Here is a 24,702-nt window from a genome sequence, read left to right on the forward strand (position 1 = left end):
TACCAGAGTCTGGTAGGACCAGGCTAATGGACCAGAGTCTGGTAGGCCCAGGCTAGTGTACCAGAGTCTGGTAGGACCAGGCTAATGTACCAGAGTCTGGTAGGACCAGGCTAGTGGACCAGAGTCTGGTAGGCCCAGGCTAATGTACCAGAGTCTGGTAGGACCAGGCTAATGGACCAGAGTCTGGTAGGCCCAGGCTAGTGTACCAGAGTCTGGTAGGACCAGGCTAATGTACCAGAGTCTGGTAGGACCAGGCTAGTGGACCAGAGTCTGGTAGGCCCAGGCTAATGTACCAGAGTCTGGTAGGACCAGGCTAATGGACCAGAGTCTGGTAGGCCCAGGCTAGTGTACCAGAGTCTGGTAGGACCAGGCTAATGTACCAGAGTCTGGTAGGACCAGACTAGTGGACCAGAGTCTGGTAGGCCCAGGCTAATGTACCAGAGTCTGGTAGGACCAGGCTAATGGACCAGAGTCTGGTAGGACCAGGCTAGTGTACCAGAGTCTGGTAGGCCCAGGCTAATGTACCAGAGTCTGGTAGGCCCAGGCTAATGTACCAGAGTCTGGTAGGCCAAGGCTAATATACCAGAGTCTGGTAGGACCAGGCTAGTGGACCAGAGTCTGGTAGGACCAGGCTAGTGTACCAGAGTCTGGTAGGACCAGGCTAATGGACCAGAGTCTGGTAGGACCAGGCTAATGGACCAGAGTCTGGTAGGACCATGCTAATGTACCAGAGTCTGTTAGGACCAGGCTAGTATTTAGTTGCTTAGAATAGAACTCAAGCACTGGCACAGAGAGTCAGATGTAACCCAGACATGCTTGATCAGGGACACGGCTAGAAAGGGGGCAAGGGGTGGTACTGGCACCCCCTGAAATATGATTGCCCCCCCCAATCCATTAGGGCTAGAGTGCTGTCGATTTGAAAATTATGATTTCCATTGGATCAGAGCACTGTCACTTGGCTGCCTGTTCTGCCAAATTTCCCAGCCCTTGTCACATGACCAATTCATGTTTCCATGATGACTGATATAATCCAATTCAATTCTGATATAATGGAACCAGCACTGGAATTTTAATATTTTTTTAAATGGCAGACTGAGCCTATAGAAAATGTGTATTGTATTCGGATTTCAATTTGTTCAAAATGAAAATAAGGGAAATTATCAATGAATGGAATGTGTTTTATTTAGCAGAATTACATTGTGTTGTTCTATCCTATCTAATATTTCCTATATTTCTAAACAGATTTTCTATGCTATATTCTGGGCCACCCCTGACTGATTCTCGGTCCCCCCACTTAAAAAAATCCTGGAATCGCCCCTGTGCCTGATGAGTAGCTGTTAACACTGAATATCCCTGACATCCTGTGTGGTGGCCATACATACCTAGCAGCAGAGAGGCGATGAAGGCAGTAGCCACACTGGAGGCACACAGCAGCACAGCGTGGCCCAGCCTGAAGTGTCCCTCTGGGATCCAGCCGAAGATCACAGCAGCTATAGAGGCCAGGAACCCCACCACTGTGGCCTGGACCTGAACACACACAATAAAATGGTGGATGTATATCAGTTAACATGTAAACTTCAGACGTATGTGAGAGTAACCTGTTACATCTGAGCAGCTTTCTTGATGTAGATGTACTTCCTGCGGCAGCTGAAGAAATTCAACCTGCCAAAGACAATGATGGTGCACTTCTACACAGCCATCATTGAGTCCATCCTCACATCGTCCATCACCATCTGGTACGCTGCTGCCACTGCCAAGGACAAGGGCAGGCTGCAGCGTGTCATTCGGTCAGCTGAGAAGGTGATTGGCTGCAATCTGCCACCGCTCCAGGACCTATACGCCACCAGGACTCTGAAGCGTGCTGGAAAGATTGTGGCTGACCCCTCCCACCCCGAACACAAGCTCTTTGAGACACTCCCCTCTGGCAGGAGGCTGAGGTCCATCAGGACCAAAACCTCACGCCACATAAACAGTTTTTTCCCCTCCGCCACTAGCCTTATTAACAAGGCCCAGAATCCATCCTGACTCTCTCCACACCCCACCTCTGGCTCCTCATGCCACTGTACCTACTCTGCTGTAGCGTCCCTTTTTACTACTGTTTAACTTATTTTACTATTTATTTAAATTTATTTTATCGTTATTAATACGTACTGTGTGTATATGTTTATACTTATATTGTTTATATTCTTTTTATCCTTCTTATATTTGAATGTGTGACATGCTCCAACAACACCATGACAAATTCCTTGTATGTGCAACGTACTTGGCAATAAAGCCCTTTCTGATTCTGATTCTGATTCTTTCAGAATCTACACACTGTTGAAGCTTACATGGCATTCATACATACAGTATGATTTACAGTTTGATTTATTCAATATCACAGACCCCAGAAAATAACTTGTTAATTCATGTTTACTCACAGTTATTAGCTTTTTATCTAAGGGGAATACTATTTCGAAACACACAGTGTCACAACTACCAAAATAAGTAATAGACAAAAAATGTGAATCTCCAATATAAGTATCTTAATGGAGTGTGACCCAGTGTGAGTACACCCTGCCTCTTTATAGGAGGTTATGTCAGCAAGTGTTCCAGGAAGTATGGACTCACCAATCATTACACAACCACAAGCCCACTTCAAATAACAGACCCTCAGAAATGGCCAAATGAAGAGTTAATTTTGGGAAATTAAATATTATTGGAATGTTCACAATAGGATATTTACATATATCAATATGTCAAGCTGGATTGACAGAGACTGACCTCTCATTTTGGAAATATTGGTTGTTTATATCCTTGTTTATGTACAGTAACTGCTCAGAGAAGTAGCAGGAAATGAGAGGCTGCAGTGAGTGCAAGGACATTAATTGAGAGTAATGACAATAGTGTTTGAGGAAAAAGCTCCTGCAGTCTCCTGCCCATGCTATTTCCTGTCCCACCTGCTCTTTGTCTTAGGACACAAGCTGTTTTCAAAATGTGCTTGACTGACATCTCAGTGACTTTCAACTTAGACCCGCATTAGGGGTGTCACGATTGTCCAAAAATCCACGATTCGATTTCACTCGATTTTAAGGTCACGATTCGATTCAAATTTCGATTCAAATTTCTTTTCAGCAGTAACAGCAGGAGCCACTAGATGGCAGAAGGGTACACCAGTTTGAGTTTCTCAGAGTTTACAAGGTGCAATTAAATGCACCATGAGGTTAACGAGGTGCACCTGAACACAGCATTTAGTAACATCAGCGCCCACAGGCTTTACAGTTCGTGGTGTGTTTACATAACTCAGGGGAAGGCGAAACGTTGCCACAACCATGATTTCAGGAAAGGAGGGGGATTTTCCAGTTCTGTTGTGTCATCGCCGACTCCCGCAGTGGCCATGGTGTCTGGAAAAGTTCAGCTGCAGGCTACTGGTAAGCTAGCGTTATCCTGTTTCTCTAGCTGCATGCTTTAGGCAGGCAAGCCTGTTTTTCTTCAGACGTGCGCAAGTAGGCGGGGTTGGAGAGAGAAAAATTGTGACACCCCTAACCCTTATTGTTCTGAAGGTGCAGTCAGATCAGACAATATGTGGAAACACACTGTGCTGGTGTAGCGTTAGTGTGTGTGTGTGTGTGTGTGTGTGTGTGTGTGTGTGTGTGTGTGTGTGTGTGTGTGTGTGTGTGTGTGTAGTGGCTGTAAGTATGTGCTTTCAATCAAATTGTTTGTCACTTTTTATTTCTGATCAGAGCTAGAGTTCAGAAGCTTGAAGCCACACAGTAAGTGTTACTGGTGTGCCCAGTAATGATCCGTCGCTCTGTTTACTGTACACACAGTGCACTTATGAAACCAGATTGTTCCCAGGTTTGGCAGTAATTTGATTCCTGAAATGTTATGTACAGCAAAAACTGTGTTTCCTTGATCAGGTTAAGGGTCCAAGAGAAACCCTAATTATTTGGCCATGTAAAACTGGAAACTGGTTTCAGATGGTTTTTAAAGGTTGTTTTGTGCATGATAAAAATGCTGAACAAGGATCATGTAGCTGTGACAGGAAAAAAGAAAAAGCCTCATTACTTGTAGCTAGGGCTGGGTATCGCCAATGATTTCCCGAATCGATTTGATTCTGATTCCCAAGGTCCTGATTTGATTTGATATCAATTAGGGACATTTCAGTTACAATACCAACTTTGCTTGGATATAAAAATAAATTCTCAGAGAACCTTTGCTGTAAATTGTACAAGCAAGAAGCAACCCTCAAATATGTTTTTTTTATAATGCATCAGGTTAATGTTTACATTAAGTATTGACCCCCAAAAAGGGGGTATTGTAGCTGTGCATTGTGGTATCCCAAATAATTCAATGCAAAGTCACACTTAAAATTAAAATGTTTGCATATAAATGGCGTTTTAGAACATTGAACAGCACATAAACTCATAACCTGATTTCTTCCACCCAGTACCCTGGTTTGTTATGTGGCTGTAAGCATAGTCAGAGTTCACCTTATTGTCCTCTAGAGATGTGCTAAGGTTACCTGGATGAGGGCCAAGTTCCCCATGATCATCTTCCACATGTTCTTAGCTGTGTCCATCTGACCAATATTAGCCTGAAAGAGAGACAAGAACACACAAGTTCAACATATTATCGTGTGTGTGTGTGTGTGTGTGTGTGTGTGTGTGTGTGTCTGTGTGTGTGTGTGTGTGTGTGTGTGTGTCTGTGTGTGTGTGTGTGTGTGTGTGTGTGTGTGTGTGGGTGTACAGCGTGTGTCCATGCTGTTGCCTCTTGGTCCCATCAGAACAATCAGATGTCAGTTCTCTGGACAAAGACACTCTGATCTGATCCCCCACCCTGTGGCAGACTCCACTTATCTCATCTCCCTCTTTCTCACACACACACACACACACACACACACACACACACACACGGTCTCAAGTGGCTACAGTGGGCTACTGTGTGTCCAGAGCAATGATCCTGATGCTCATCCACAGTGAGAGGACACAAACAGAGGATCTCCTCTTCCTTCCTGTCCTCTAACATTTACATATGTAGAGGGAAGGAAACATCTGGACCAATGAAAACACACACAAGTCTGCGGGGAGGGATATCTGCTTCATGCTTGGGTTTATGTAATAATGCGGTGTACGAAGTTTCTAAGAATAAATATTTATTTAAGTATAAAGTTTGGAGGATAATTACAGTTTAACTTCTGTTTTAACAATTGTTCTTCACAATTATCCAGCAGCTACAGACTGTTCTTAGGAGTTGTTGGAGAACAAAAGAAAGTGAATAAGGTAAGGAGAGAGTGAATATTGGACTTATATTGGCCAGGCAGCCAGAAATATGTCTCCAAAGAACACACTATTGCTACACATCTGTTGGCTTGTGTTGATTACTGTAATGGCGCTTTAATGAGTCTTGCATAAAGAGTTTGACTTTTATACAGTAAAACGTTGAATACATCCTCTTAACTGACTTACTGTAAAACAAATATTAAGAGGATTAGAGACACTAAAGTAGTGCAAAACATAAAAAGACATGCTATTATGATAAGTGAAATAAGCTAAATTGAGGGAATGGGAGTTTTTTTAAATGCTGAAACTTCATTATGACTATACATAAAGATAAACCAATGTTAAAAGCATTTCAATGTTTAATAACTGGTTAATAATGAAGAGCCATAGTGAGATGTTAATATTGTTTTTTTCTGTGCGTCTCCCTCTCAAAAGTCTCACATTGTAGCACCATCCCCATTTGACAACTGTATCTGGCAGCATGACAGGCAGCTTGACGCTCATGTGTTTAGAACTGTGCGTCATTGGGATTTGTGTCTCTGCCACTTAGCCACGCAAACATACTCCTCACCCATGAGCACCATGTAAATGTGTGCATGAACGCCTCAGGCTACCACAGCCATGCTAACCCTAACCGTAATAAATCTTTTCTGATTCTGTCGTTCAGAGGGGGCAGACTACCACAGACCTTAGATAGGAGAGATAAGAGAAAGCCAACCGTCTGTGCAGAGCACTGGGGGCATCATAGACTCACAATCAACTCCACATGTGAAGGGATGCATATAGTTGCTTTCAGACAGAACAAGCTTTTGCAACTCATAGAAAAATTCCCGTTTAGAACAACAATGTGCAAACCAACAACAATGTGCAAACCAATTCAGTACACAGATGAGCTCAGAAATTTGCAGAAGCATCGCCTGGTGTTATGTGATATGTGATGATGATGATTATGATGATGATGCAGAGTCCTCAGCTTTGAGTGTGTGTGTGTGTGTGTGTGTGTGTGTGTGTGTGTGTGTGTGTGTGTGTGTGCGTAGGCGCCTGTATTAGCGGTGTTTGGATCATCAGTGAAAGTGATTCACAGAGGACATAAGAAGGATGAGACACCCTACGATTCAAAAGCATCACTACACATTTAAAAACACCATTCATTTGCAACTTGTTCACTTCGGAGCAAATCTGTTGATTACATGGTTAGAGCCACATATGTGAATGCAGTGTATGTTGAAACATCTAATACACATAGGATGAGGATAAAGTAGGCTTTTGTATTGTTTGTAATCGCTGATTATAGTGTGGTCAATGTTGTATTGTTTTTGCAACTCGGAGACAGTTGCAGTGCAGGTGCTGCCAAGTTCTTGTAATCCACAAAATATCATTATCCAAATACGTACAATCAGTAACATGAGAGGGAATAAGACAGAGGTGAGAAAAAAACTGCGTGTTGATAAAAAGTAAAAAGACAAGACTCGTTTGAGTGAAATATTCAAAGAAAAAAAAAAATGAAAGGAAACACGGTCATGTGAATTGAAAACTCGTACAGCCAGCCAGTCCTAGGGATTACGTTATTTTTTTATCACTAATAAGCACATTAGGAAACTTACAGTGGTCTTAATCTGCACATAATTAGCGGCGGCATGGAAAGAAAGGTCCTGCTGGGGCCAGCCAGCAGAGAGCTAACAGTAATGTCTCAGGACAAGCTCCACACTCTGGCCTACTTTGTGATGATGGATGTGAGAATCCTTTTATGCTGAACTCTAAACTATACAGCTTGACAAATGGGACTGGTGCAAAAAAATAAGTTAATACAAATAAAGTTATTATATCTGCTAATTCTGTTAAAGTCTTAAAACATGACTTTAAATAACTAAATGATGTCTACATGTGTGTTGTTGAATCAGCAGGGATAACAAAAATATTTGAACGCAATACAATGTTGACATGAAACCTACGTCCTTGGTCATGGGTTTGTTTTAAACACATACATTTTAATATCCCTTTAATAGTGTTGCAAAAGTTGTCATTCCAGGGATATATTTATTTAGTTATTTGCAAAATGTGGGCCGCTGCCCCTCTAACATCCTCCTCATGTCCCTGGTTCCATGTAAAACGATGATACTTATATCATAATGTATATGTTGTCTGCTACAGGTGGTTATTTCAAGACATTGTCCTTACTTTGAAAATAGCCACTCCAGATTTAATATCATAGCCAGATTCCAACAACCATTGACAATTTGTTAAACCAGTGTTGAAGCATTGGTGACAACGTCTCCCAATCTGTCATTGATTCACCGTTATATCTGCACTCTGAAATAATATGGAAACATCAGGCGAAGTTAGGCAAAACACTGACTAAAAACATTTGAAACCAAAAAAAAGCAACCGTTGTGTCTCATCAAATATTCAAATTTTAGACAATTAGACTTTATCCCAGATATAAATTCACAAACTTCCCAGCAGTATAAAAAGTGTAGGCCTATAAATAGATAGGACTTAGCCCCACATTTACCAACTGCAATATTAAAGTGATTATATTAATACTGAAATGGGTCATTCTGCATAATTAGTGCTTTTACTTTGGGTACTTTCTTGTGGTGCTGATACTTTTTTTAATTTTACTTAAGTAAAGTTTTGAATGCAGGACTTTTACTTTTAAGAGTATTTCTACAAAACATCTGAATACTCACAAATTCACTTGTTACAGGGCATGAAAACTGTCAGACTAATTCTAAATATCTTGTTAGAATCGATTATTTTTGTGACTGCAGTGAGCTCTTCATGCTGGGTTGGCTGCTGTTAGCAAAGACAATCAGCTTTGTCACCTGTTTTCTATAGGCCAGTGGAAAGAATGTGAGGATTGGTGCACTTAAGAGCGATACTGGACTCATTTTCTTATGTCTTCATAACTGTAGGGTGTGCTGCTAACCTTTGGTCACCAATGCTGCTGGTTCATTGAACATTCAGACTATACAATGGACCATTTTAGCTCAGAGAGCAGCATTATTGGCGTGAACCACAGACAATAGATGTACCAATAGCATCACATTCTACTTGTGCAAACCCTGCAGCTTGACCAAAGTGGCATGTACAGTAACTGTCTAAAATGTGAATATGGTTAGCCAGCAGACATAAGCTAGCTATAATTATGCAAGAACGACACAATAATACAGACTCAAGAGATTGGTTTTATGTATTTTTTTAAAAGTAAATTAAAGAGCTGAAACCTGCTCTTCTGGCTAACAGTTAATCAAACCCAGTAAGCTTATCACAAAAACAGATACCGTAACATGAATGTGGGTAGGTTGATTGTCAAAGACTCCCAAAACAACATGTATGACTGTGTTAAACAAGTGACTGCAGTGGACATTTTAATCATGTGACTGATCCATTTAACGTAACGGGTGCAGTTTTAAACACGTAGTTAACGTGAAACGGAACTAGATAAGTTTGGGTAACAAAAATACTTAGCCAGGGTTAGTAAAAGAAATCAGAGATTGGCTGTATATACATATAACATACAAATTTAAGACTTTTAAGACCTTTTTAGGACCTTTATGAATTAAATTTAAGACCTATATCACAACATAAAAGTACAACGAAATGTAAAGTCACAAAAATACTTGCAAAGTATTTAAATGTATTAAAATTGAATAAAAGCGACACAGAGTAATAATAATCTGTACATATACAGCAGATTATATTTGGACTATCAAAAGAAAGAACTACAGAAATAAAAAAAAAAACATTTCAATGATCATTAGAGGTAGCATTACATGGGCGTAGGAAAATGAAGACCTGTTTAAAATGATTTAAGACCTAGAACACAATACTTCAGCAAATTGAAGACTTTTTAAGGCCTAAAATTTTAGACTTTTTTAGACTTTTTAAGACCCCGCAGAAACCCTGATATAGTAACTACTAAAATGAGGACGTAACGTGACGTCACAGATGTCATTGCGTCACGGACTAAGGTCCGTACAACTCTGTGTGACTGTGAAACTTGATTTCAGAAAGTGACAGTTGGCTTACGGTTTTACACGGGACAAAAAACACAGGCTCATGAGTCAAAACTCCTGTGTTTGTTTGACCCATCCCTCGTATCCCCGTAATTTGCCACCCTTATACTTTGTCACCTCACTTCCTCGTTTGCTCTCGCGATAATTACTACAGCCAGGAGAGGTCGCACCCTAACAAGAAATGTAAATATGGGTCGTTATGAGCTGCTTGCACAATCGATCTATACGGTCGTTTTCTGGGTGAGGACGGTCTGGTCTGTCTACTACAACAGCATGGCCTTTGGTTTGACTGAACCAGCATAGTAACTAACAAATTTGAATTACTAGTTCAAATTAATATACACGAAAATATATACTGGTCCAAATTATTTCTCTCTACTCAGTAAATGTTTGAGATGAACAACATATTAAAGTGCTCATATTATGCTCATTTTCAGGTTCATAATTGTATTTAGAGGTTGTACCAGAATAGGTTTACATGGTTTTAATTTTCCAAAAACACCATATATTTGTTGTACTGCACATTGCTGCAGCTCCTATTTTGACCCGGTGTGTTCAGGTCTCTGTTTTAGCTACAGAATGAGACCTCTCACTGCTGTAACATCTCTGTTGGGAGTCGCACATGCGCAGTAGCTAGGTAAGGACTACTAGCCAGTCAGAAGCAGAGTATGAGGGCGTGCCCTGACAGTACCTAGGTAAGGACTACTAGCCAGTCAGAAGCAGAGTATGAGGGTGTGCCCTGACAGTACCTAGGTAAGGACTACTAGCCAGTCAGAAGCAGAGTATGAGGGCGTGCCCTGACAGTACCTAGGTAAGGACTACTAGCCAGTCAGAAGCAGAGTATGAGGGCGTGCCCTGACAGTATCTAGGTAAGGACTACTAGCCAGTCAGAAGCAGAGTATGAGGGCGTGCCATGCTAGCAGCTAGGTGAGCATTATAACGTGTGTTCCAAAGTGACCACGTTTGTCTCTGAAGTAAAGGCTGGACTACAATAGAGCTGTTTGGAGCAGTTTGTGAACAGTGTTTTCTGTTGGAGATGGTAAGTCCCTTTGGGGTGGACTTTGGGCTTTTTCACTTTGTAAACCTATAACATGCACAAAAAAGATATATAACACGATAAAGGAAAAGCCAAAAAGCATAATATGAACACTTTAAGACAAAACCAACCTTTGTGCTCAAGTGAACAGGCTGGGCGCGGACAGTGAAAATGTTAAAAAAAAAAAAAAAAAGAACGGGACAAGAATGTTGCTATCAGTTTGTATGAAACCCAGGTCACATTTGGCAATATGACCTCTGACCCCAAGAACACTCAGCTTTAATGGGTCTGACGGGGGTTGCCACACAAAGAGAGATAGATAACTTTACACTAAACACAACCACAATCAGTTGAAACAATTCTCCAGGCTAAAATTAGACAAATCTGCAGTGATATACAAAACAAATTCTAGACATGGCTACTTTAGAGATAAGATGAGTTTTTTTTCAGTTTGAATAATGCAATAGAAAACAACCAATGGCACTTTGGGTAGGACATACTGTAATTTGGTAGTTCGGGATAACTATTAAGTCTCTGTCTTAAAGGTAAGACCTCACCAACACACAGACTCACACTCTCACACAAACGCACACATTTCTTACCGCTGTTGAAAGTCTGGAGGCCAGCGTCATCTCCAGGTTGCCTTTGAGCCCCAGCAGTGCTGGAACCAGGATGAACACCTCCGACACCTCCGTAAACACCGTCCAATGCTGCAACGACCACCATGTAATATCAGTAACACAACATCGACATAATGAACACACTGCTCACAGGGACATGGGACACTGTCACCTACAGTACATGTATGGAGTGTGTCCTTATTTGGGAGCAGAATGGATCTGTGACCTTGTTCTTTAATATTGATTCAGCGGTGAAACCAGACCTGTGTGATGGACCAGATAGTGTGTCTCTACAGACCTTTTACACTATGTATCATTTCAGCTGTCTCCTCTAACACGATCAGGGTCACTGGGACTTTGTGTAGAAATGATTTATCATCCTCCTCTTCTGGCTTCCATTCTCCCCTTTTCCCTTGTGATTCCCCTCTTTCACCTTTACCCACCAATCCTTATCTACTGCAGCTTTAACACAAGGACACTGGCCTGCCTCATATCTCTCTATCACTAAAATGGTTTATTACAAATGAGTTATGATAACAATGTTATTACTTTGAACAAATATTAATATTTCTGTCAATACACATGGGCGGTTCACACTAATGCAAAACTCTGTACCTTCACAATTACTTCTGCAATGTATACAGCATTTTTATATACATTTCATTTTTCTCTGTAGGAGGAACCTTTCATGTAAGTATCAACAAGGTTGGGGAGTAACGGGATAACGTATAACATATCAAACGTATCAAAATACAAAACATGAGTAACTGTAATCCGTTACAGTTTAAATTGATGGTTTTCTGAAAAAAGTTACTACTAAAAATATATTTACTTCATTAGCTCTGCCACGGAGGTTATGTTTTCATTTCGGTTGGTTCGTTAGTTTGTTGGTCTGTCAGCAGGATTACAGAAAAACAACTGGCCCGATTTTCACGAAACCTGGTGGAAGGGTGTAGCATGGGCCAAGGAAGAACCCATTACATTTGGGAGTGGATTCGAATCACTGAGCTGATATGCAAACTATGTTTGCCTTAACTTTGCAAGATGGGGCATGGCCTTGGCGAAGGTTTGCGCTTTCCAAGTGCCCTGCTAGTTTGTTTTTGATTTACTTGCTCTAAAATGCATATGAGGCAAGCATTATCTAAACACAATTTCTTTTTAAAAGTGATTAGCACCTGTCACATGACAATGGCAGAGGAGACACACAGCTAGGACACGGTCAAGAATGTGTTTTTGGCATGGAAATAGAAGACCCAGTCAAATGAGCTCAGCAAGACGTTTTTGAAGTGTTCTAAAAGTAATCCAAAGTATTTAGAATATGTTACTTAATTTGAGTCATCTAATGAAATACGTTAGATATTACATTTTAGGGCATGTATTCAGTAATCTGTAGTGGATTTTAAAAGTAACCCTCCCAACACGAAGTATAAAGTTAATTTCATGTACAGTATTGTTTTAAGGTTGTGTGGAGTTTATAGCCTGTTTCCAGACCTCTGTATTGCACACATTTTATTTGTTTAGCAATTCAAAGGTCTGGTGTTATACCCACTGATGGCTATTTCCTCAACCAATCCAAGTCAACCAAACGTAGCTTTAGGAATGGGAACATCATTTTCCTAAGGAGCTAGCCAGCCAGGCGCTAGGCCAGCAGAATCTAAAGGACAACTTAGGCAGATGGTGGGCTTGCTTGAGAGAATCACAAATCATGTTTAGCACTGCCAAGATAACGTGTCTGCTCAGCTACACATCCTAATCCTAGTAGATGGCCTTTCGTGAAATTTATAGTTGGTGTTATAAGACCTGCCACTAGATAACCTCCTCCAAGGCTGCTGGCCAGCTCTTGAGAGGTGGGTTCCCTGTGAGTCGCTAGGCTTGTCACTGTAGTGAAGTGCCTCCATTAAAGTTCATGCAGTGATAGCAGGTTTGGGGTCTACTCTGGCCAAACACAAAGCTGTTGCTGAGGCTGAGGCCATCGATCTATCCCTAGTAAAAGTGCTTATCTTTGGGGCCAGTCCCACAGGCCCCCAGCACTTACAGTCCAGTCTGCCCAGAGCTGAATCAATATTCACTGCAGCTGACGCAGAAAAGAAAAGAGAAGGAGAAAATAGACGGGGGGAAGAAAATAGAGGAGAAGCAGACGTTGAAGCTACATACAAACACTGTTGTCCTGCATTTCTCACACTAGTAAGCTTGTATTTCTGTTTCGCTATTTTGGTCCGGCTGTATATGTCACTATGTTGTACTGTATAGGACAGATAAGGGCACCCATTATCTGTGCTGTCTACAGCTTAGTTTGTGTTGTATCAGAAGGTGTGGCACCAAAACTCCAGTGTGGGTTAAACTCCCTCTGTCTGTCCCCTTGTTGTCATCAGGCCAAGCAGAGCTCCTTTCCAACAGCCAGTCCCTCAGCTTGGCCCACTGCCTTCTGCCAACCCAGCAGCCTTGTGAGCACCTCTGTTAGCAATCCTCTCTTATTTCACAGCCGCTTGTTTTCAAGCTTTCTCCCCTTCTCTCTCTAAGTCTGTTTTACTCCCCTATCTCTCTCTTTGCCTCCCCTGTGGTGATATATGTTGTTGTCTCCTTGGAACACTGGCTCTGAGCCAAGGAAGCCCTCCCTCCTCATGGCCACCTCCTCGGTTCCAGGAACTCTACTGGACAACCCCAGTACCTCTGTGTACAGACCTATAGGAGCTTTGGAATGCAAGCCCCACAAGGGTTGGGTTGCCCAGTTGAGCAACATGGCCCAATTTCATTTATGATCACTGTACTTTCTGTACTGAGTGGGAAGCTGAACCTGATGGAACGTAGTCTGGCGCAACGGAAGAACATTTCCAGGATAAAGGCTGACATCCAGCGCATGTCAGGATTTGCCTGTCCGATAGCTCACGTTACTCTATTGTGTGAACAGTTAACTTAATTTAATATTGTATGCGTTTTATTTAGAATTAGCCATTCCAGAGCCTCCCTATGTGCAAATGTTCCACCAAAACTAGTTCCTTCCTGAGGCTATTTTGCATCTGGAGCTTAGCGCAAGATGATTGTGACTGATTTAAAGTAATTCTATCCCAGAATGTATGTGTGCTATAGGCACAACTTACTTCAGCGCTGTCACAACGCTGTGGATATAGGTCAGGCAATGCAAGACAAGATGGCACTTAATGTCTGTGGCCAGGTTAGCTCTGTTGGTAGAGCTGGCGCACATATATAGAGGTTTGCTCCTCGACGCAGTGCCCGCGGGTTCGACTCCGACCTGCGGCCCTTTGCTGCATGTCATTCCCCCTTCTCTCTCCACTTTCATGTCTTCATCTTTCCTGTGAAAATAAAGGCCTAAAAATGCCCCCCAAAAAATAATCTTTAAGATGGCACCTCCGGCAGCGTCACAGAAACTGCATCAGGTGGTGTTTGTTTCCATGCATGGTACAGGTTGGGTCCCGCTTTGTGTGCCAACACATGCCATGGAGGGTAAAATGAACACAGCTGTGACCAAAGGCATTGGGCATTGGGTGTAGTTGATTCTCAAATATGTTATGCAACAAGACCTCATTGGCATTAAATGGATGAGTTTTCAGGCACAAATTTGGCACTAATGTTCCCACACATGTACACAAAAAGCATGATCAAGCTCTAAGCTAAGTCCTAAAGAAGCCGGAGATGTGGACTGTTTGCATCTAGGGACCAGATGAAAGTAGATGCAAGGTAAAACCTGAAATATCTGACTAGGGCAAGTACAAATAAGCAACCAATCCAATGACTCCTGAAGATCCTGGACAGAGTGAAAAATTAGCCAGGGTTTTGGGCAACACAAAAGCATTTTAACCTACTAACCCTTGCAATTTGCATCACTCACATCCTAACCAAGTACCTGTCTGGGATATTGACAGGTGTTAATAGCTGTGAGCTGATATCTTGTCAATGATTGTCAGGACATAACATTTTTGCATGACGGAAAAGACTGACCAATATGAATAGAAGGTCTAAAGCAAGCAATAGAATAGTGCAAATGGTGGACACTATTGAAAGTTTAGAAAAAATGCACTGGGTCCTATATTTTATATTTTGGTGGCATTGTTTAGGAAAATCCTGGAATGAATGGAATACTAATGATGCATTCATTTGAGCATCAACTTTGTCCAGTGAATAGAGCCAGGGTTGGAAGACAGAATGATGATTCAGGCTACATTTACATTGCTACGTTGTAGCTTTTAAAAGGGGCGCTATGCAGTTTTGGCCATTTCTTCGCTGTTTTCTCGCTTTTTGCTGGTAGGTTTCTCTATAGAGCCCCCCCTACAGGTTTCTCTATAGAGCCCCCCTACAGGGTTCTCTACAGAGCCCCCCCTACAGGTTTCTCTCCCCCTACAGGCTTCTCTATAGAGCCCCCTCAGTTTGAGGGAATAAGCCCATGCCCTGGTTTAGCGGTGGCTCCTGTGTAAAAACCAGGTAAGTGGATGTGGTTGGACTAAAATGGTGTCTGGTGGGCAGTGGGGGTTTGGCTGGTGTTAAACCATTGTTTCAACTATGATTTCCTGTTTTCTGGTGCCTGTATTTTTAGGATGAAGCTGTGTCCCACCACTTTATTTTTGTGTTTAAGTGTACTGACATGCAGGACAGGCTGCTAGACACTGAGGAAAACACAGATGATAATGATTTTTTACTGCACTAACAAGTTTTAATTGTTGCATCATTGGTTTGTTGTTTGCACAGAGGAAGAAACTGTATGTTTTAGAATCTGAAACTGTGTCCTGTGACTGATAGCAAGTCACCCATTTGGCCTTTGACACCGGCATTCCCAGGAAAACTAGCACTACATGACCTTTACAAACCACATGCAACCTTTAGTGAGTAACCCAAGTGAGCCGGTTTCTAGTCCTGGCTGTAAGAGACTGATGGTTTTAGGTCATTCTGCTGCCAAATCACTAAGCACAACTATGCAGACATCTCACTCCTCTATACCAGCCTGGACAGTCCTTTCTATGTGGGAATGTGGCCAGCTGTGTGTGTGTGTGTGTGTGTGTGTGTGTGTGTGTGTGTGTGCAAAGTCAAGTGACCAACGTTAAAGAGGTCACATTTCAAAGAAGCCTTACAGAAAGTGAAAAGCTGCAACTTCTAAACTTAGGAAAGGGCTCCTCGATTATCACGATTATTTTGGTCAATATTAAAATCACGAGTATTTAACATGATTACTCATTGACTTTTGGACAGATGTTGCAATTATTACAGTTAAAAAACAGTGAAACAAATCAACAGTGAAAACTTTCCCTTAATTCTTTTCCCGGTTGAACTTTTTTTTTCATTCAGAACACTAGACAAAGAAGTTGACTTGCAAAACGAAATGTGCAAAATAATTGTTTTTCGTGAGCCAAAATCAAAATCGCGATTCAAATTTGATTTAATCGCACAGCCCTAACTCAGGCCAGGCAGACACAACAAATAAAGGCTCTAACATGTTACAGTTTTCAAGCTCACTTTTAGCAGAGAGCTGGTACAGTCTGACTGAACCAGAGAGAGAGCGAGAGTTAGACAATTACCTTCCTGCAAGGACAGGGGCGGATTAGCTAAGTTGGTGTTTCATGGTGTCATGGAGGGGGAATTAGACAGTGAGACAACCTGCTAGATGCTTAGCCGAACTCACTGGAACAGTCATTTTTTAGGCTGACCATCAAGCCTCATCTTGCATCTCACACCAAAGCATTTCTTTAAGGCTTGCCCACAGGCACAAGCATGGCTGACAAGAAGTGAGAGATGAGGCCCTGTACATGTACCTTCACCATGCCTCCTCTTTCCCAGCCTCACCTCTAAAGGAATGGTGCACTGAGTGTTTTGGAAACTGGAGCGACTGCAGCAGCATGGTGCCTAAGTTGAGGCAGCATGAAAACTTTTTTGACCTCAAACCTCTGCATTCCTGGTTTAGTGAGGATACCTAACCGCACGGTAATGGAGGCTTAGACACTGCATTGTATTTTTGTTTTCACTCAGACTCTTGCTCGACTGAAGTGTGCTGCCATTTCAGGTGCTCAAAGAAAGTACACTCATTCCCCTGCCTCTTCCCTTCCTCCCTGTGCCGAGTTCCTGGGGTCCACCATGTTGGCATGAGTATGCGTGTACACAATGTGCCCGGATTGGTCTCCTGGCAGCCTGACACCTCCAGCTTTATCTGCATCACAAGCTGACTTTAAGGAAAATATATGACCTGTCAGCATGACTTTGGCCTGCATTTCTACACTGCACGTGAACTCTTAGATGTACTCAGAGCGAGACGGCAACTCCAGTGAGTTAGCAGGAAAAAAAGGAAAGAGAGTAATTATAAATTCAGTCATATCTTTTTTTGGAGGCAGAGTTGTTCCAGCAGCTCTCTGGCTACACACTGCACTACAATTAGCATATTCTATTCCTGTTTCTATTCTATAAAAGTCAGATTTAAAATAGTAGGGTATGTGACAGTATATTAGAAGACAAGTGTGTACTACTATGTGCCAGCCCTGAGGACAGGCAGGCCCGAGGTGAGAAAGGTTTGTTAAATACCCCCATGGCGTGTGACGACTGCCCCACCCACCCCCAAACTCACGGCATCAGAATCAGCAGCACATTGACAGTCTCCAAATGTGTCTTGAGTGACCACTTGTGAAAAGCTTTCAAATAACAAAATTTGGTTTGGAAGAATTTGTAGGAAATGAAACCATTTTACAGCTGCTGCTTTGACCACTCGGGCCCGCTGGCTTACTCCAGCGCTGACACAGTGCTGTGGAGAGAAGTCTGGCCATGCCAGACTAATAAATAACAAAAGGAGACATTGGTGAATTGGGGGACATTTTATGAAACTAAAAATAAGGTTATTGTATACCGACGGCTGCCTTTTCCAGGCCGTGGAAAGAGCAGCCAGCACCAGAACAAATGCAGCGACGCATCGCTTGACAATTTTTGCTAATAACATCCAAAACATACGATTCACTCTCAGTGGTTTCTGTGACAATAGAAATACTTTTAATGAGTACGTAGTTCTGCTCACAGTTGACAGTTTACATACGCGTAAACACTGCTATAACAATGTGGCACATGCGGCCTAAACCACCTCCGAATGTGGTCTGAGTGATCAGATCTCAATGTGTCCTGGTTGCATTCCCACCTGTCCTCAGAGCTGTCTACTTGTGATCAAAAAACTCTGATCGGATTCTATTACCAGGTGCACAATGCCTGCAGTACCGGCTCTGCTCAGAAACACAATGAACTCCTGTTGTTTTTTACAGGTAACTGGATTGTCAGAAAAGGGAATAAAGTGGAGTTCAACTGACTGGATTAATGTCTGAATGAGTGTTTCTGGACATTTGGATCCAGGTATCCTGTGATCCTGTTCTCCAAATAAAGATGAAAGTGTGTTGGCCCAAAACTGTTGTTCCCCCACTTCATACCAAGTACCCAAAAATATTTAACTTTCCATTAGTGTTACCATACAGTACATGTTCTTTAGGCTTGGACAAGAGCAGAACCTTTTGGTGCAATGAAGAACTTTTTCAAGTGTGCATAAAGCCTAGTTCAGACTAAAGATTTGCAACGAGACAAAACCGTTTTAGAACGTCGTAGAGAAAAGTTGCAGCGGTCTGAACTGGCCCGTCTCAGCTCGACTAAAGCCGGCTGATGGTGGTCAAGTCTCAGAGGCTGGTTTTAGAATGGGACGTCAGCTGTTTCAACAGCAAATAGCGAAGTCATCTTGTAAAGTCAGCTACATACTATAAAAATCAAATTATCAATAATCCATTTTATTTCTGTTAACTGGTCAAAATGGCAGATAGATGGAGGCTCAACGTGCGCCTGAAAGCACGTACGGTCGAGCGAGCTAGAGAATGACTGAAGAGAGGGAGCGCCTAGGACAAAGCCGTGAATCAGAGAAACATTTATAGTTAGATTTAGATTTAGACGCAACAAATGATATATTCAGCTACAAAAAGCCCGGAAGTCGGACGTACGAACGGAAGTACAAAGAGTCGTTGCTAAGGAGATGATACAGCGTCTCATCTAGTCTCATTGGTGTGAACTGGAAGGTTTCAGAACGCTACAGACCGGTGCATAAACTACACTGAATTGTTTATTTAGATTGACCAGTTTCTAATTACAATCAGAACCAAGCATATCTTTCATAGATGTATGCTCTATGCTGTACTAGGGCTGGGACGATATGCTTTTTTGTCCCGATTTGATTCCTTCATGATACATGGGTGCCGATTGAATTTGTATTGCGATTTTCATTTATTGCGATTCTAGAAGTACTGTGATTCGATAGTATCGAAATATTGCGATTTTCTGTTCTTTCTTTAACAAAAACAAAAGTTGAATAATACACTTCTAGAGACAATATACCATGAGACACTTCTAAAAACTAATTGTTTTCTAAAAAAAGAATGCACATCACAATCTCATGTCAGTCAGTCTGACATTGATTTCATTTGTAAAGAAGTACATAACATAGATTTTCTGCATTTTCTGCTTTTGCTCGGTTTTGCTAGGAACGGTTATGATGCAGTCGTGGTACCTGATAAACAGGACATATTTAGGTGAATCATTGGTAAAAAAATAAATAAAAAATCATCGCAAAAAATAATAATCACAAGACATATGAGAATCCTTTTTCCCCCAAACCTACTATGTACAGTATATAATATGTTGGGATCACTCACCTGGACCTGGTCTAGCACCATTCCAGCTGCCACTGTCCCGAACCCAGCCAGCAGGAAGGGGAAGACCACCTGCAGGCCAATGGAGAAGGAGGTCTCCTTGAGGGGTGCCGGTGGTTCTGGGCTCTGGTTGGTGCTGGTGTCATCGCTCTCGTTGCTCTGGCTTGCGTTCTCCAGGAGAGCATCCTCCTCGCGCTGACCTTTGGCATTGGCCCGGCAGTCCATCGCCACCACAATTTCCGTCCTCTCCTCATTCTCTGCGGCCTCGCCGGCCCTCTCTGTGAGAGACGGGACCTCTGTGAGCTCGAACTCGCCCCCGGTCCCTGGGCTCACCTCCTCAGTGCCCTTGGTGAGGATCACCGGGGGGACGGAGCAGTTGGAGTTGAGTAGAGCCGGGCTCGGTGGGCCGCCCTCCTTCTTTGCCTCAATGGCCCCGGAGGACATGCTGATGTCAGGGAGTTTGTCTAGTTCTTTCGACCAAAGTACCATGCGGAAGCCTTTGGAAGACAGTGGACTTGACAAGAAAAGGTCAGGTTGCCTAACAGTTTTGGGGAAGTCAGAATGGAATTGGCCACCTGATCTGGTTTTGAACCTGATCAGTCCAATTGATTTATCCCATTAAAGAGGCTGACAGGGAGTGGGGGTCGCTACTAAAGACCTGGAGAAAACTGCTCTGTAGGAAAAAACCTGCAGCAAGGCACATGCAGCCGGGCGTCTGCACAGCCCGTGTTCCTGTCGGTGCTTAGGGAGCAGAACCAGTATGTTCTCCATTCACTGCAAGGTGCTCAGGGTAGACCGGCAAAAAAAAGAAGAGAGCATACTGGTTCAAAACAGAAGAGAAGAGAAAACAATAGGCGTGGGGACTCACAACAGAAATCCCCTCCAGTCACTTGTAAACAGTCCTTTAAAGTTCAGAAAAAATAAAATCAGAGGTCTAGAGTGGCCGGATTGCAGCGCAGACTAGTAATGCTCTCAGTTCACTGATCATGTCAGACTGGTGAGTGTACCGGGCTGGCAATGTCTCACCTTACACCACGTGGCTGCTGGGAGGTTTTCAAGGGAGATATTTAAAGGTCTGCAGTATGAAGATTGAATTACTACCGGCGAAAAAATAGCCCACCTCTCCAACCGGAGTAAACTGTCACCTGGGAAAAGAACAAATTCATTGATTATTCAAATGTAAACACTTTTCAGACCATTCCAGGTTTATTTTTAAATATAGCTATCAATGAAGGCTGTTTCCTGACAATGCAATTCCCATCTATTTGAGAAAGAACGTTAACCGTTAAACAGGAAGAAACACTGGCTGGAGGTGGCCTTTAGGTTCAGCTCCTACAAGACTGCAACATGTAAGAGCTAAAAAAAAACTATGGTGGTTTTTAAGTTTCCATCTTTGAAAGAATACTTTATTCTCTGTAATATAGACTAAATATGAGACATTTTCATCATCATCATCATCATCATCATGATTACAGTGGATGATAAAACCTCCTTAAGCACCATAAGTTCACTTTGATTACTACAAATACTCTATAAAGCCTTGTAATAGACTATAACAGTATTTAAGCCAAACAAAAACAACTCCCCTGACATTACGGCAGACGTGGGGAGAGACTAACAGTGAGTTTAAAACATCCAGCGCCAAATTTCCTCCCAGAGGCTAAAAATATTCTACCTTTAACAGAGGTACGATGCACATCCTCTGCAACGGAGTGTCACACAACTGTCATCTGAACCCCCCCCCCGGCCTTGTTAACATGTCTTCAGGCAAACTCAAAGCAACAGCAGCAAACGTAAAAGCTTCAGTCAAGGAAACCGAAACCCAAGTTATAGAAGTAAAAAAGCCTAATTTTAAACCTCATTACATTTCCCATTTTCATACATGTGGAATGAAGCAGCAGAAATGTTGAATGAAGGAACATGTTTGAGTCATCACGGAAACAGATGTGTGAAGATATAGGCTACATGTCAGGCTAATAGTCCTATGGAGTGATGGTAGGTATAGCACAGGGGTGTCAAACATACGGCCCGTGGGCCAGAACCGGCCCGCCAAAGGGTCCAATCGGGCCCACTGGATGACTTTGTAAAGTGTGAAAATTGCAGAGAAGTAATTCAAAGTCACCACTTTAATCTCCGAGAATATCCAAGTTCTTTTTCCGTAAATTTACCACTTTAATTTTTTTTTTATTTTTGAAATTCTGAGTTCTTTCTCTGAATATTACCCCTCTCTCCCAGGTCTGTATCATTATTATTTTTCCTACAATGGCCTTAGAACGCTTTCATAGCAGAAGCAACTTGCGTTTGCCAACATCCAGCTGACAAAGAAACTCTGTGGCAGATCAAGTTTCTGAGTGATTTACTGGTCTGGCCCACTTGAGATCAAATAAGGGGTCCATGAACTAATCTAGCACATGTATTTCCCTGTTCTCTCTCTCTCTCTCTCTCTCTCTGTGTCTCTCTCTCTCTCTCTCTCTCTGTCTCTCTGTATCTCTCTCTCTGTCTCTCTCGCTCTCTTGGTCTCTTTGTGTCTCTCTCTCTCTCTGTCTCTCTGTCTCTCTCTCTCTCTCTCTCTCTCCCCCCCTCTCTCTCTCTCTCTCTCTCTCTCTCTCTCTCTCTCTCTCTGTATCTCTCTCTCCCCCCCCCCTCTCTCTCTCTCTCTCCCCCCCTCTCTCTCTCTCTCTCTCTCTCTGTATCTCTCTGTATCTCTCTCTCTCTCTCCCCCTCTCTCTCTCTCTCTCTCTCTCTCTCTCTCCCCCCCCCCCCCTCCCCCCCCCCCCCCCTCTCTCTCTCTCTCTCTAAACTACAGACAAACCACAGCAACTCACCACAAAAACTCCTGAATCTTAAATCAGCAATGAGTGAAAAAATGACATGCCTGGTTACTGTAGAGATAATATTAAGACTGGATGCTGTCAGATCTCTATTGTGACCAAAGCTACATCAATGTGTTGTGGATGGTAGCCTAAGTTTCACCTAACCTGATAACGCACAGCTGACACAGATGACATAAAGAAAGTTGAAGCCTACCCAGAAAATATACAGAACTAGTATTTTTTTTTTTCTGGAGGCTAGCTTAAATTGAAGTAGGCATATAAGAATGATGCTTCAGCCTGTGTCTTTTCAGTCATGGGTATGACTGACTACTACACTACAAACTACTACAAAGTAGTAGGCCTACTACTAAATAAATACACGCTTTTATTTTGAAGGCCAATCTACTTTCTTCCAGTCTTACTGCTGCTGACTTGGCGCGGCTCTCATCCGCCTGCATGTTGCGACATCCGCACACAGAGTTTGGCTTTTCCCCGCTGAAACAATCCTCTGTTTAGTAGTCAGGACCAACACCACCCGAACCCAACATGGCAAAGGCGTAAATTAGTGCTCCCCTGGTCAGGGCTGAATAGACGAGCCCTCCTATTCTATTCTACTGCCCATTTAAACAAGGGCAGAGGGCTTTCTGTTCCAACGCCGGGTTGGAGCTTATGTCACTGCCACTATCACCACGAGTATAGAACTCGTGAAAATGAATGCAAACACACCATCATTTTTCATTCTGTATCATCACGATAGGCTACGATAGGCAGTTTGAGTCGCTAAGTGACACATTCCGTTACATTAAAAAAAGAAGCATTACGTTCCTCTCACAGCCGGTCGCTCACTCTGTTCTATGACATTTCAGCTAAATGTCCAGCAGGTAGTCATATACACAGCTTCTCGGCGGTGGTTACCTTATAGTGTCAGCGGTCCGGAGAGTAGTGTGTGATCAGTGACGATCAGTAACAGCACGAGCACTCCTTCGCGTGGCTGGCTGGCTGGATGTATCCTCCGCCTCTCGGTACGCGCTCAGGCTGAGGCGTGGGCGCCGGTGCGCACGCCTTATGTAGCCTACAGTACCGGCTCTGCACAGCTGCCTTAATGGTTAATGGTGGTTAATGGTTAAACCCTCCCTCCCGCGCGGTTAAGGCTGTGTGTCCCAGTCTCTCCTGACCCCCGTCACATTGCACCCGTCCAGTGGCCCCCGCCGCTCGGCTGCTTGGATGAGCATCTATACACCCGTCCGGTGCAGGGGGCCAGGAAGGCCACAAGGCGGGCCCTCCCTCCACACTCTGAGCTGACGATATAGACCTCCCCTCCCCTCCATAACAACCCCTCGTCTCCATTGCGCTCGTCCCCCCACCCCTCCCTCTACCCCCATGTGTGTGGAAATGTGTGCCTGTGCGTTGCCCGTCTCCTCCACAAGCCTACTAATTTACTACCAGGGGGCTGAGATAGAAGTTTAAATTTAACAATGGGCCTGGATTCCTGAATGAATGGGCGCACACGCACGAGTACAGTCTAAACTGAGCTGGGGTGGACTTGAGTCAATGATCAACACAGAGAATACATAAATGCAAGTCTTACATAAGTAGCTACAAGTTTACACTAACTGGTACACGGTAGAAAGAGGGTTCTCGAATAGATATTTTTTTTCAAATGGTATAATATACAAAGAGAGAAAGAAACACATTGAAAATCACCTCAATATTACTATATTTAGCAGTAAGTTTATCCAAGAGACTACATACATACCATGCAGGCTAATGATCTTGTATTCCCTCTCTACTTTTTTATTGTCATTTTTATGGGTTTACTTTATTTTACATCTCCTGTGGTACTATAACATTATTTTTTTTAGAACATTGTGGTCCGTAATTGCCTGTAAAAATTTGCATAAAATTGTGCTTTTTTCATCAGTGGATTATTGTGTGTGTGTGTGTGTGTGTGTGTGTGTGTGTGTGTGTGTGTGTGTGTGTGTGTGTGTGTGTGTGTTATCTAACAGATGAAATGCACGCTGCCTCAGCAGCCTGACGCTGTTCCTGGGAGAGCAGCAGCTCTAACAATGTCCCCGAGGATCTGCAGCTTTGTTGTGCTGTTGGCCACAGCCACTCGTCTCAGCATCAGCAGCCTCAGCATCGCCCAGACAGCAGAGGCTACAATCCATCCACATCCATCCCCCGATGGTGAGCTGAACTAGTTTGCCCACAGCATAAACATCCAGAAATGACAGGGGAATGAGAGTCAGTCACACTGTGGTCTCTGGGTGGATGGGTTTGGTGCTTTTAG

General features: G+C 43.0%; 1 protein-coding gene across 3 annotated transcripts in view; it reads right to left on the reverse strand.

The window, feature by feature from the left end:
• slc41a1 (solute carrier family 41 member 1) overlaps positions 1-23,643 on the reverse strand; it is a 33,104-nt gene extending 9,461 nt beyond the window's left edge. Inside the window, exons 1-6 of one of the 3 annotated variants that reach the window (XM_031307527.2) lie at positions 23,328-23,643; positions 20,626-20,744; positions 19,603-20,373; positions 10,919-11,026; positions 4,505-4,576; positions 1,383-1,527 (exon numbers count right to left, since the gene is read on the reverse strand). In XM_031307527.2, coding sequence (XP_031163387.1) covers positions 1,383-1,527; positions 4,505-4,576; positions 10,919-11,026; positions 19,603-20,088 — 811 coding nt within the window. In that variant the 5' untranslated portion in view covers positions 20,089-20,373; positions 20,626-20,744; positions 23,328-23,643. Of the gene's footprint in view, positions 1-1,382; positions 1,528-4,504; positions 4,577-10,918; positions 11,027-19,602; positions 20,745-23,327 lie in introns of all 3 variants that reach the window. The other 2 variants (XM_036002324.1, XM_031307525.2) reach the window with 2 other exon arrangements.
• Positions 23,644-24,702: the final 1,059 nt, after the last annotated feature.

Source organism: Sander lucioperca, chromosome 6 (assembly GCF_008315115.2).
Source record: "Sander lucioperca isolate FBNREF2018 chromosome 6, SLUC_FBN_1.2, whole genome shotgun sequence".
NCBI classification, from domain to species: domain Eukaryota; kingdom Metazoa; phylum Chordata; class Actinopteri; order Perciformes; family Percidae; genus Sander; species Sander lucioperca.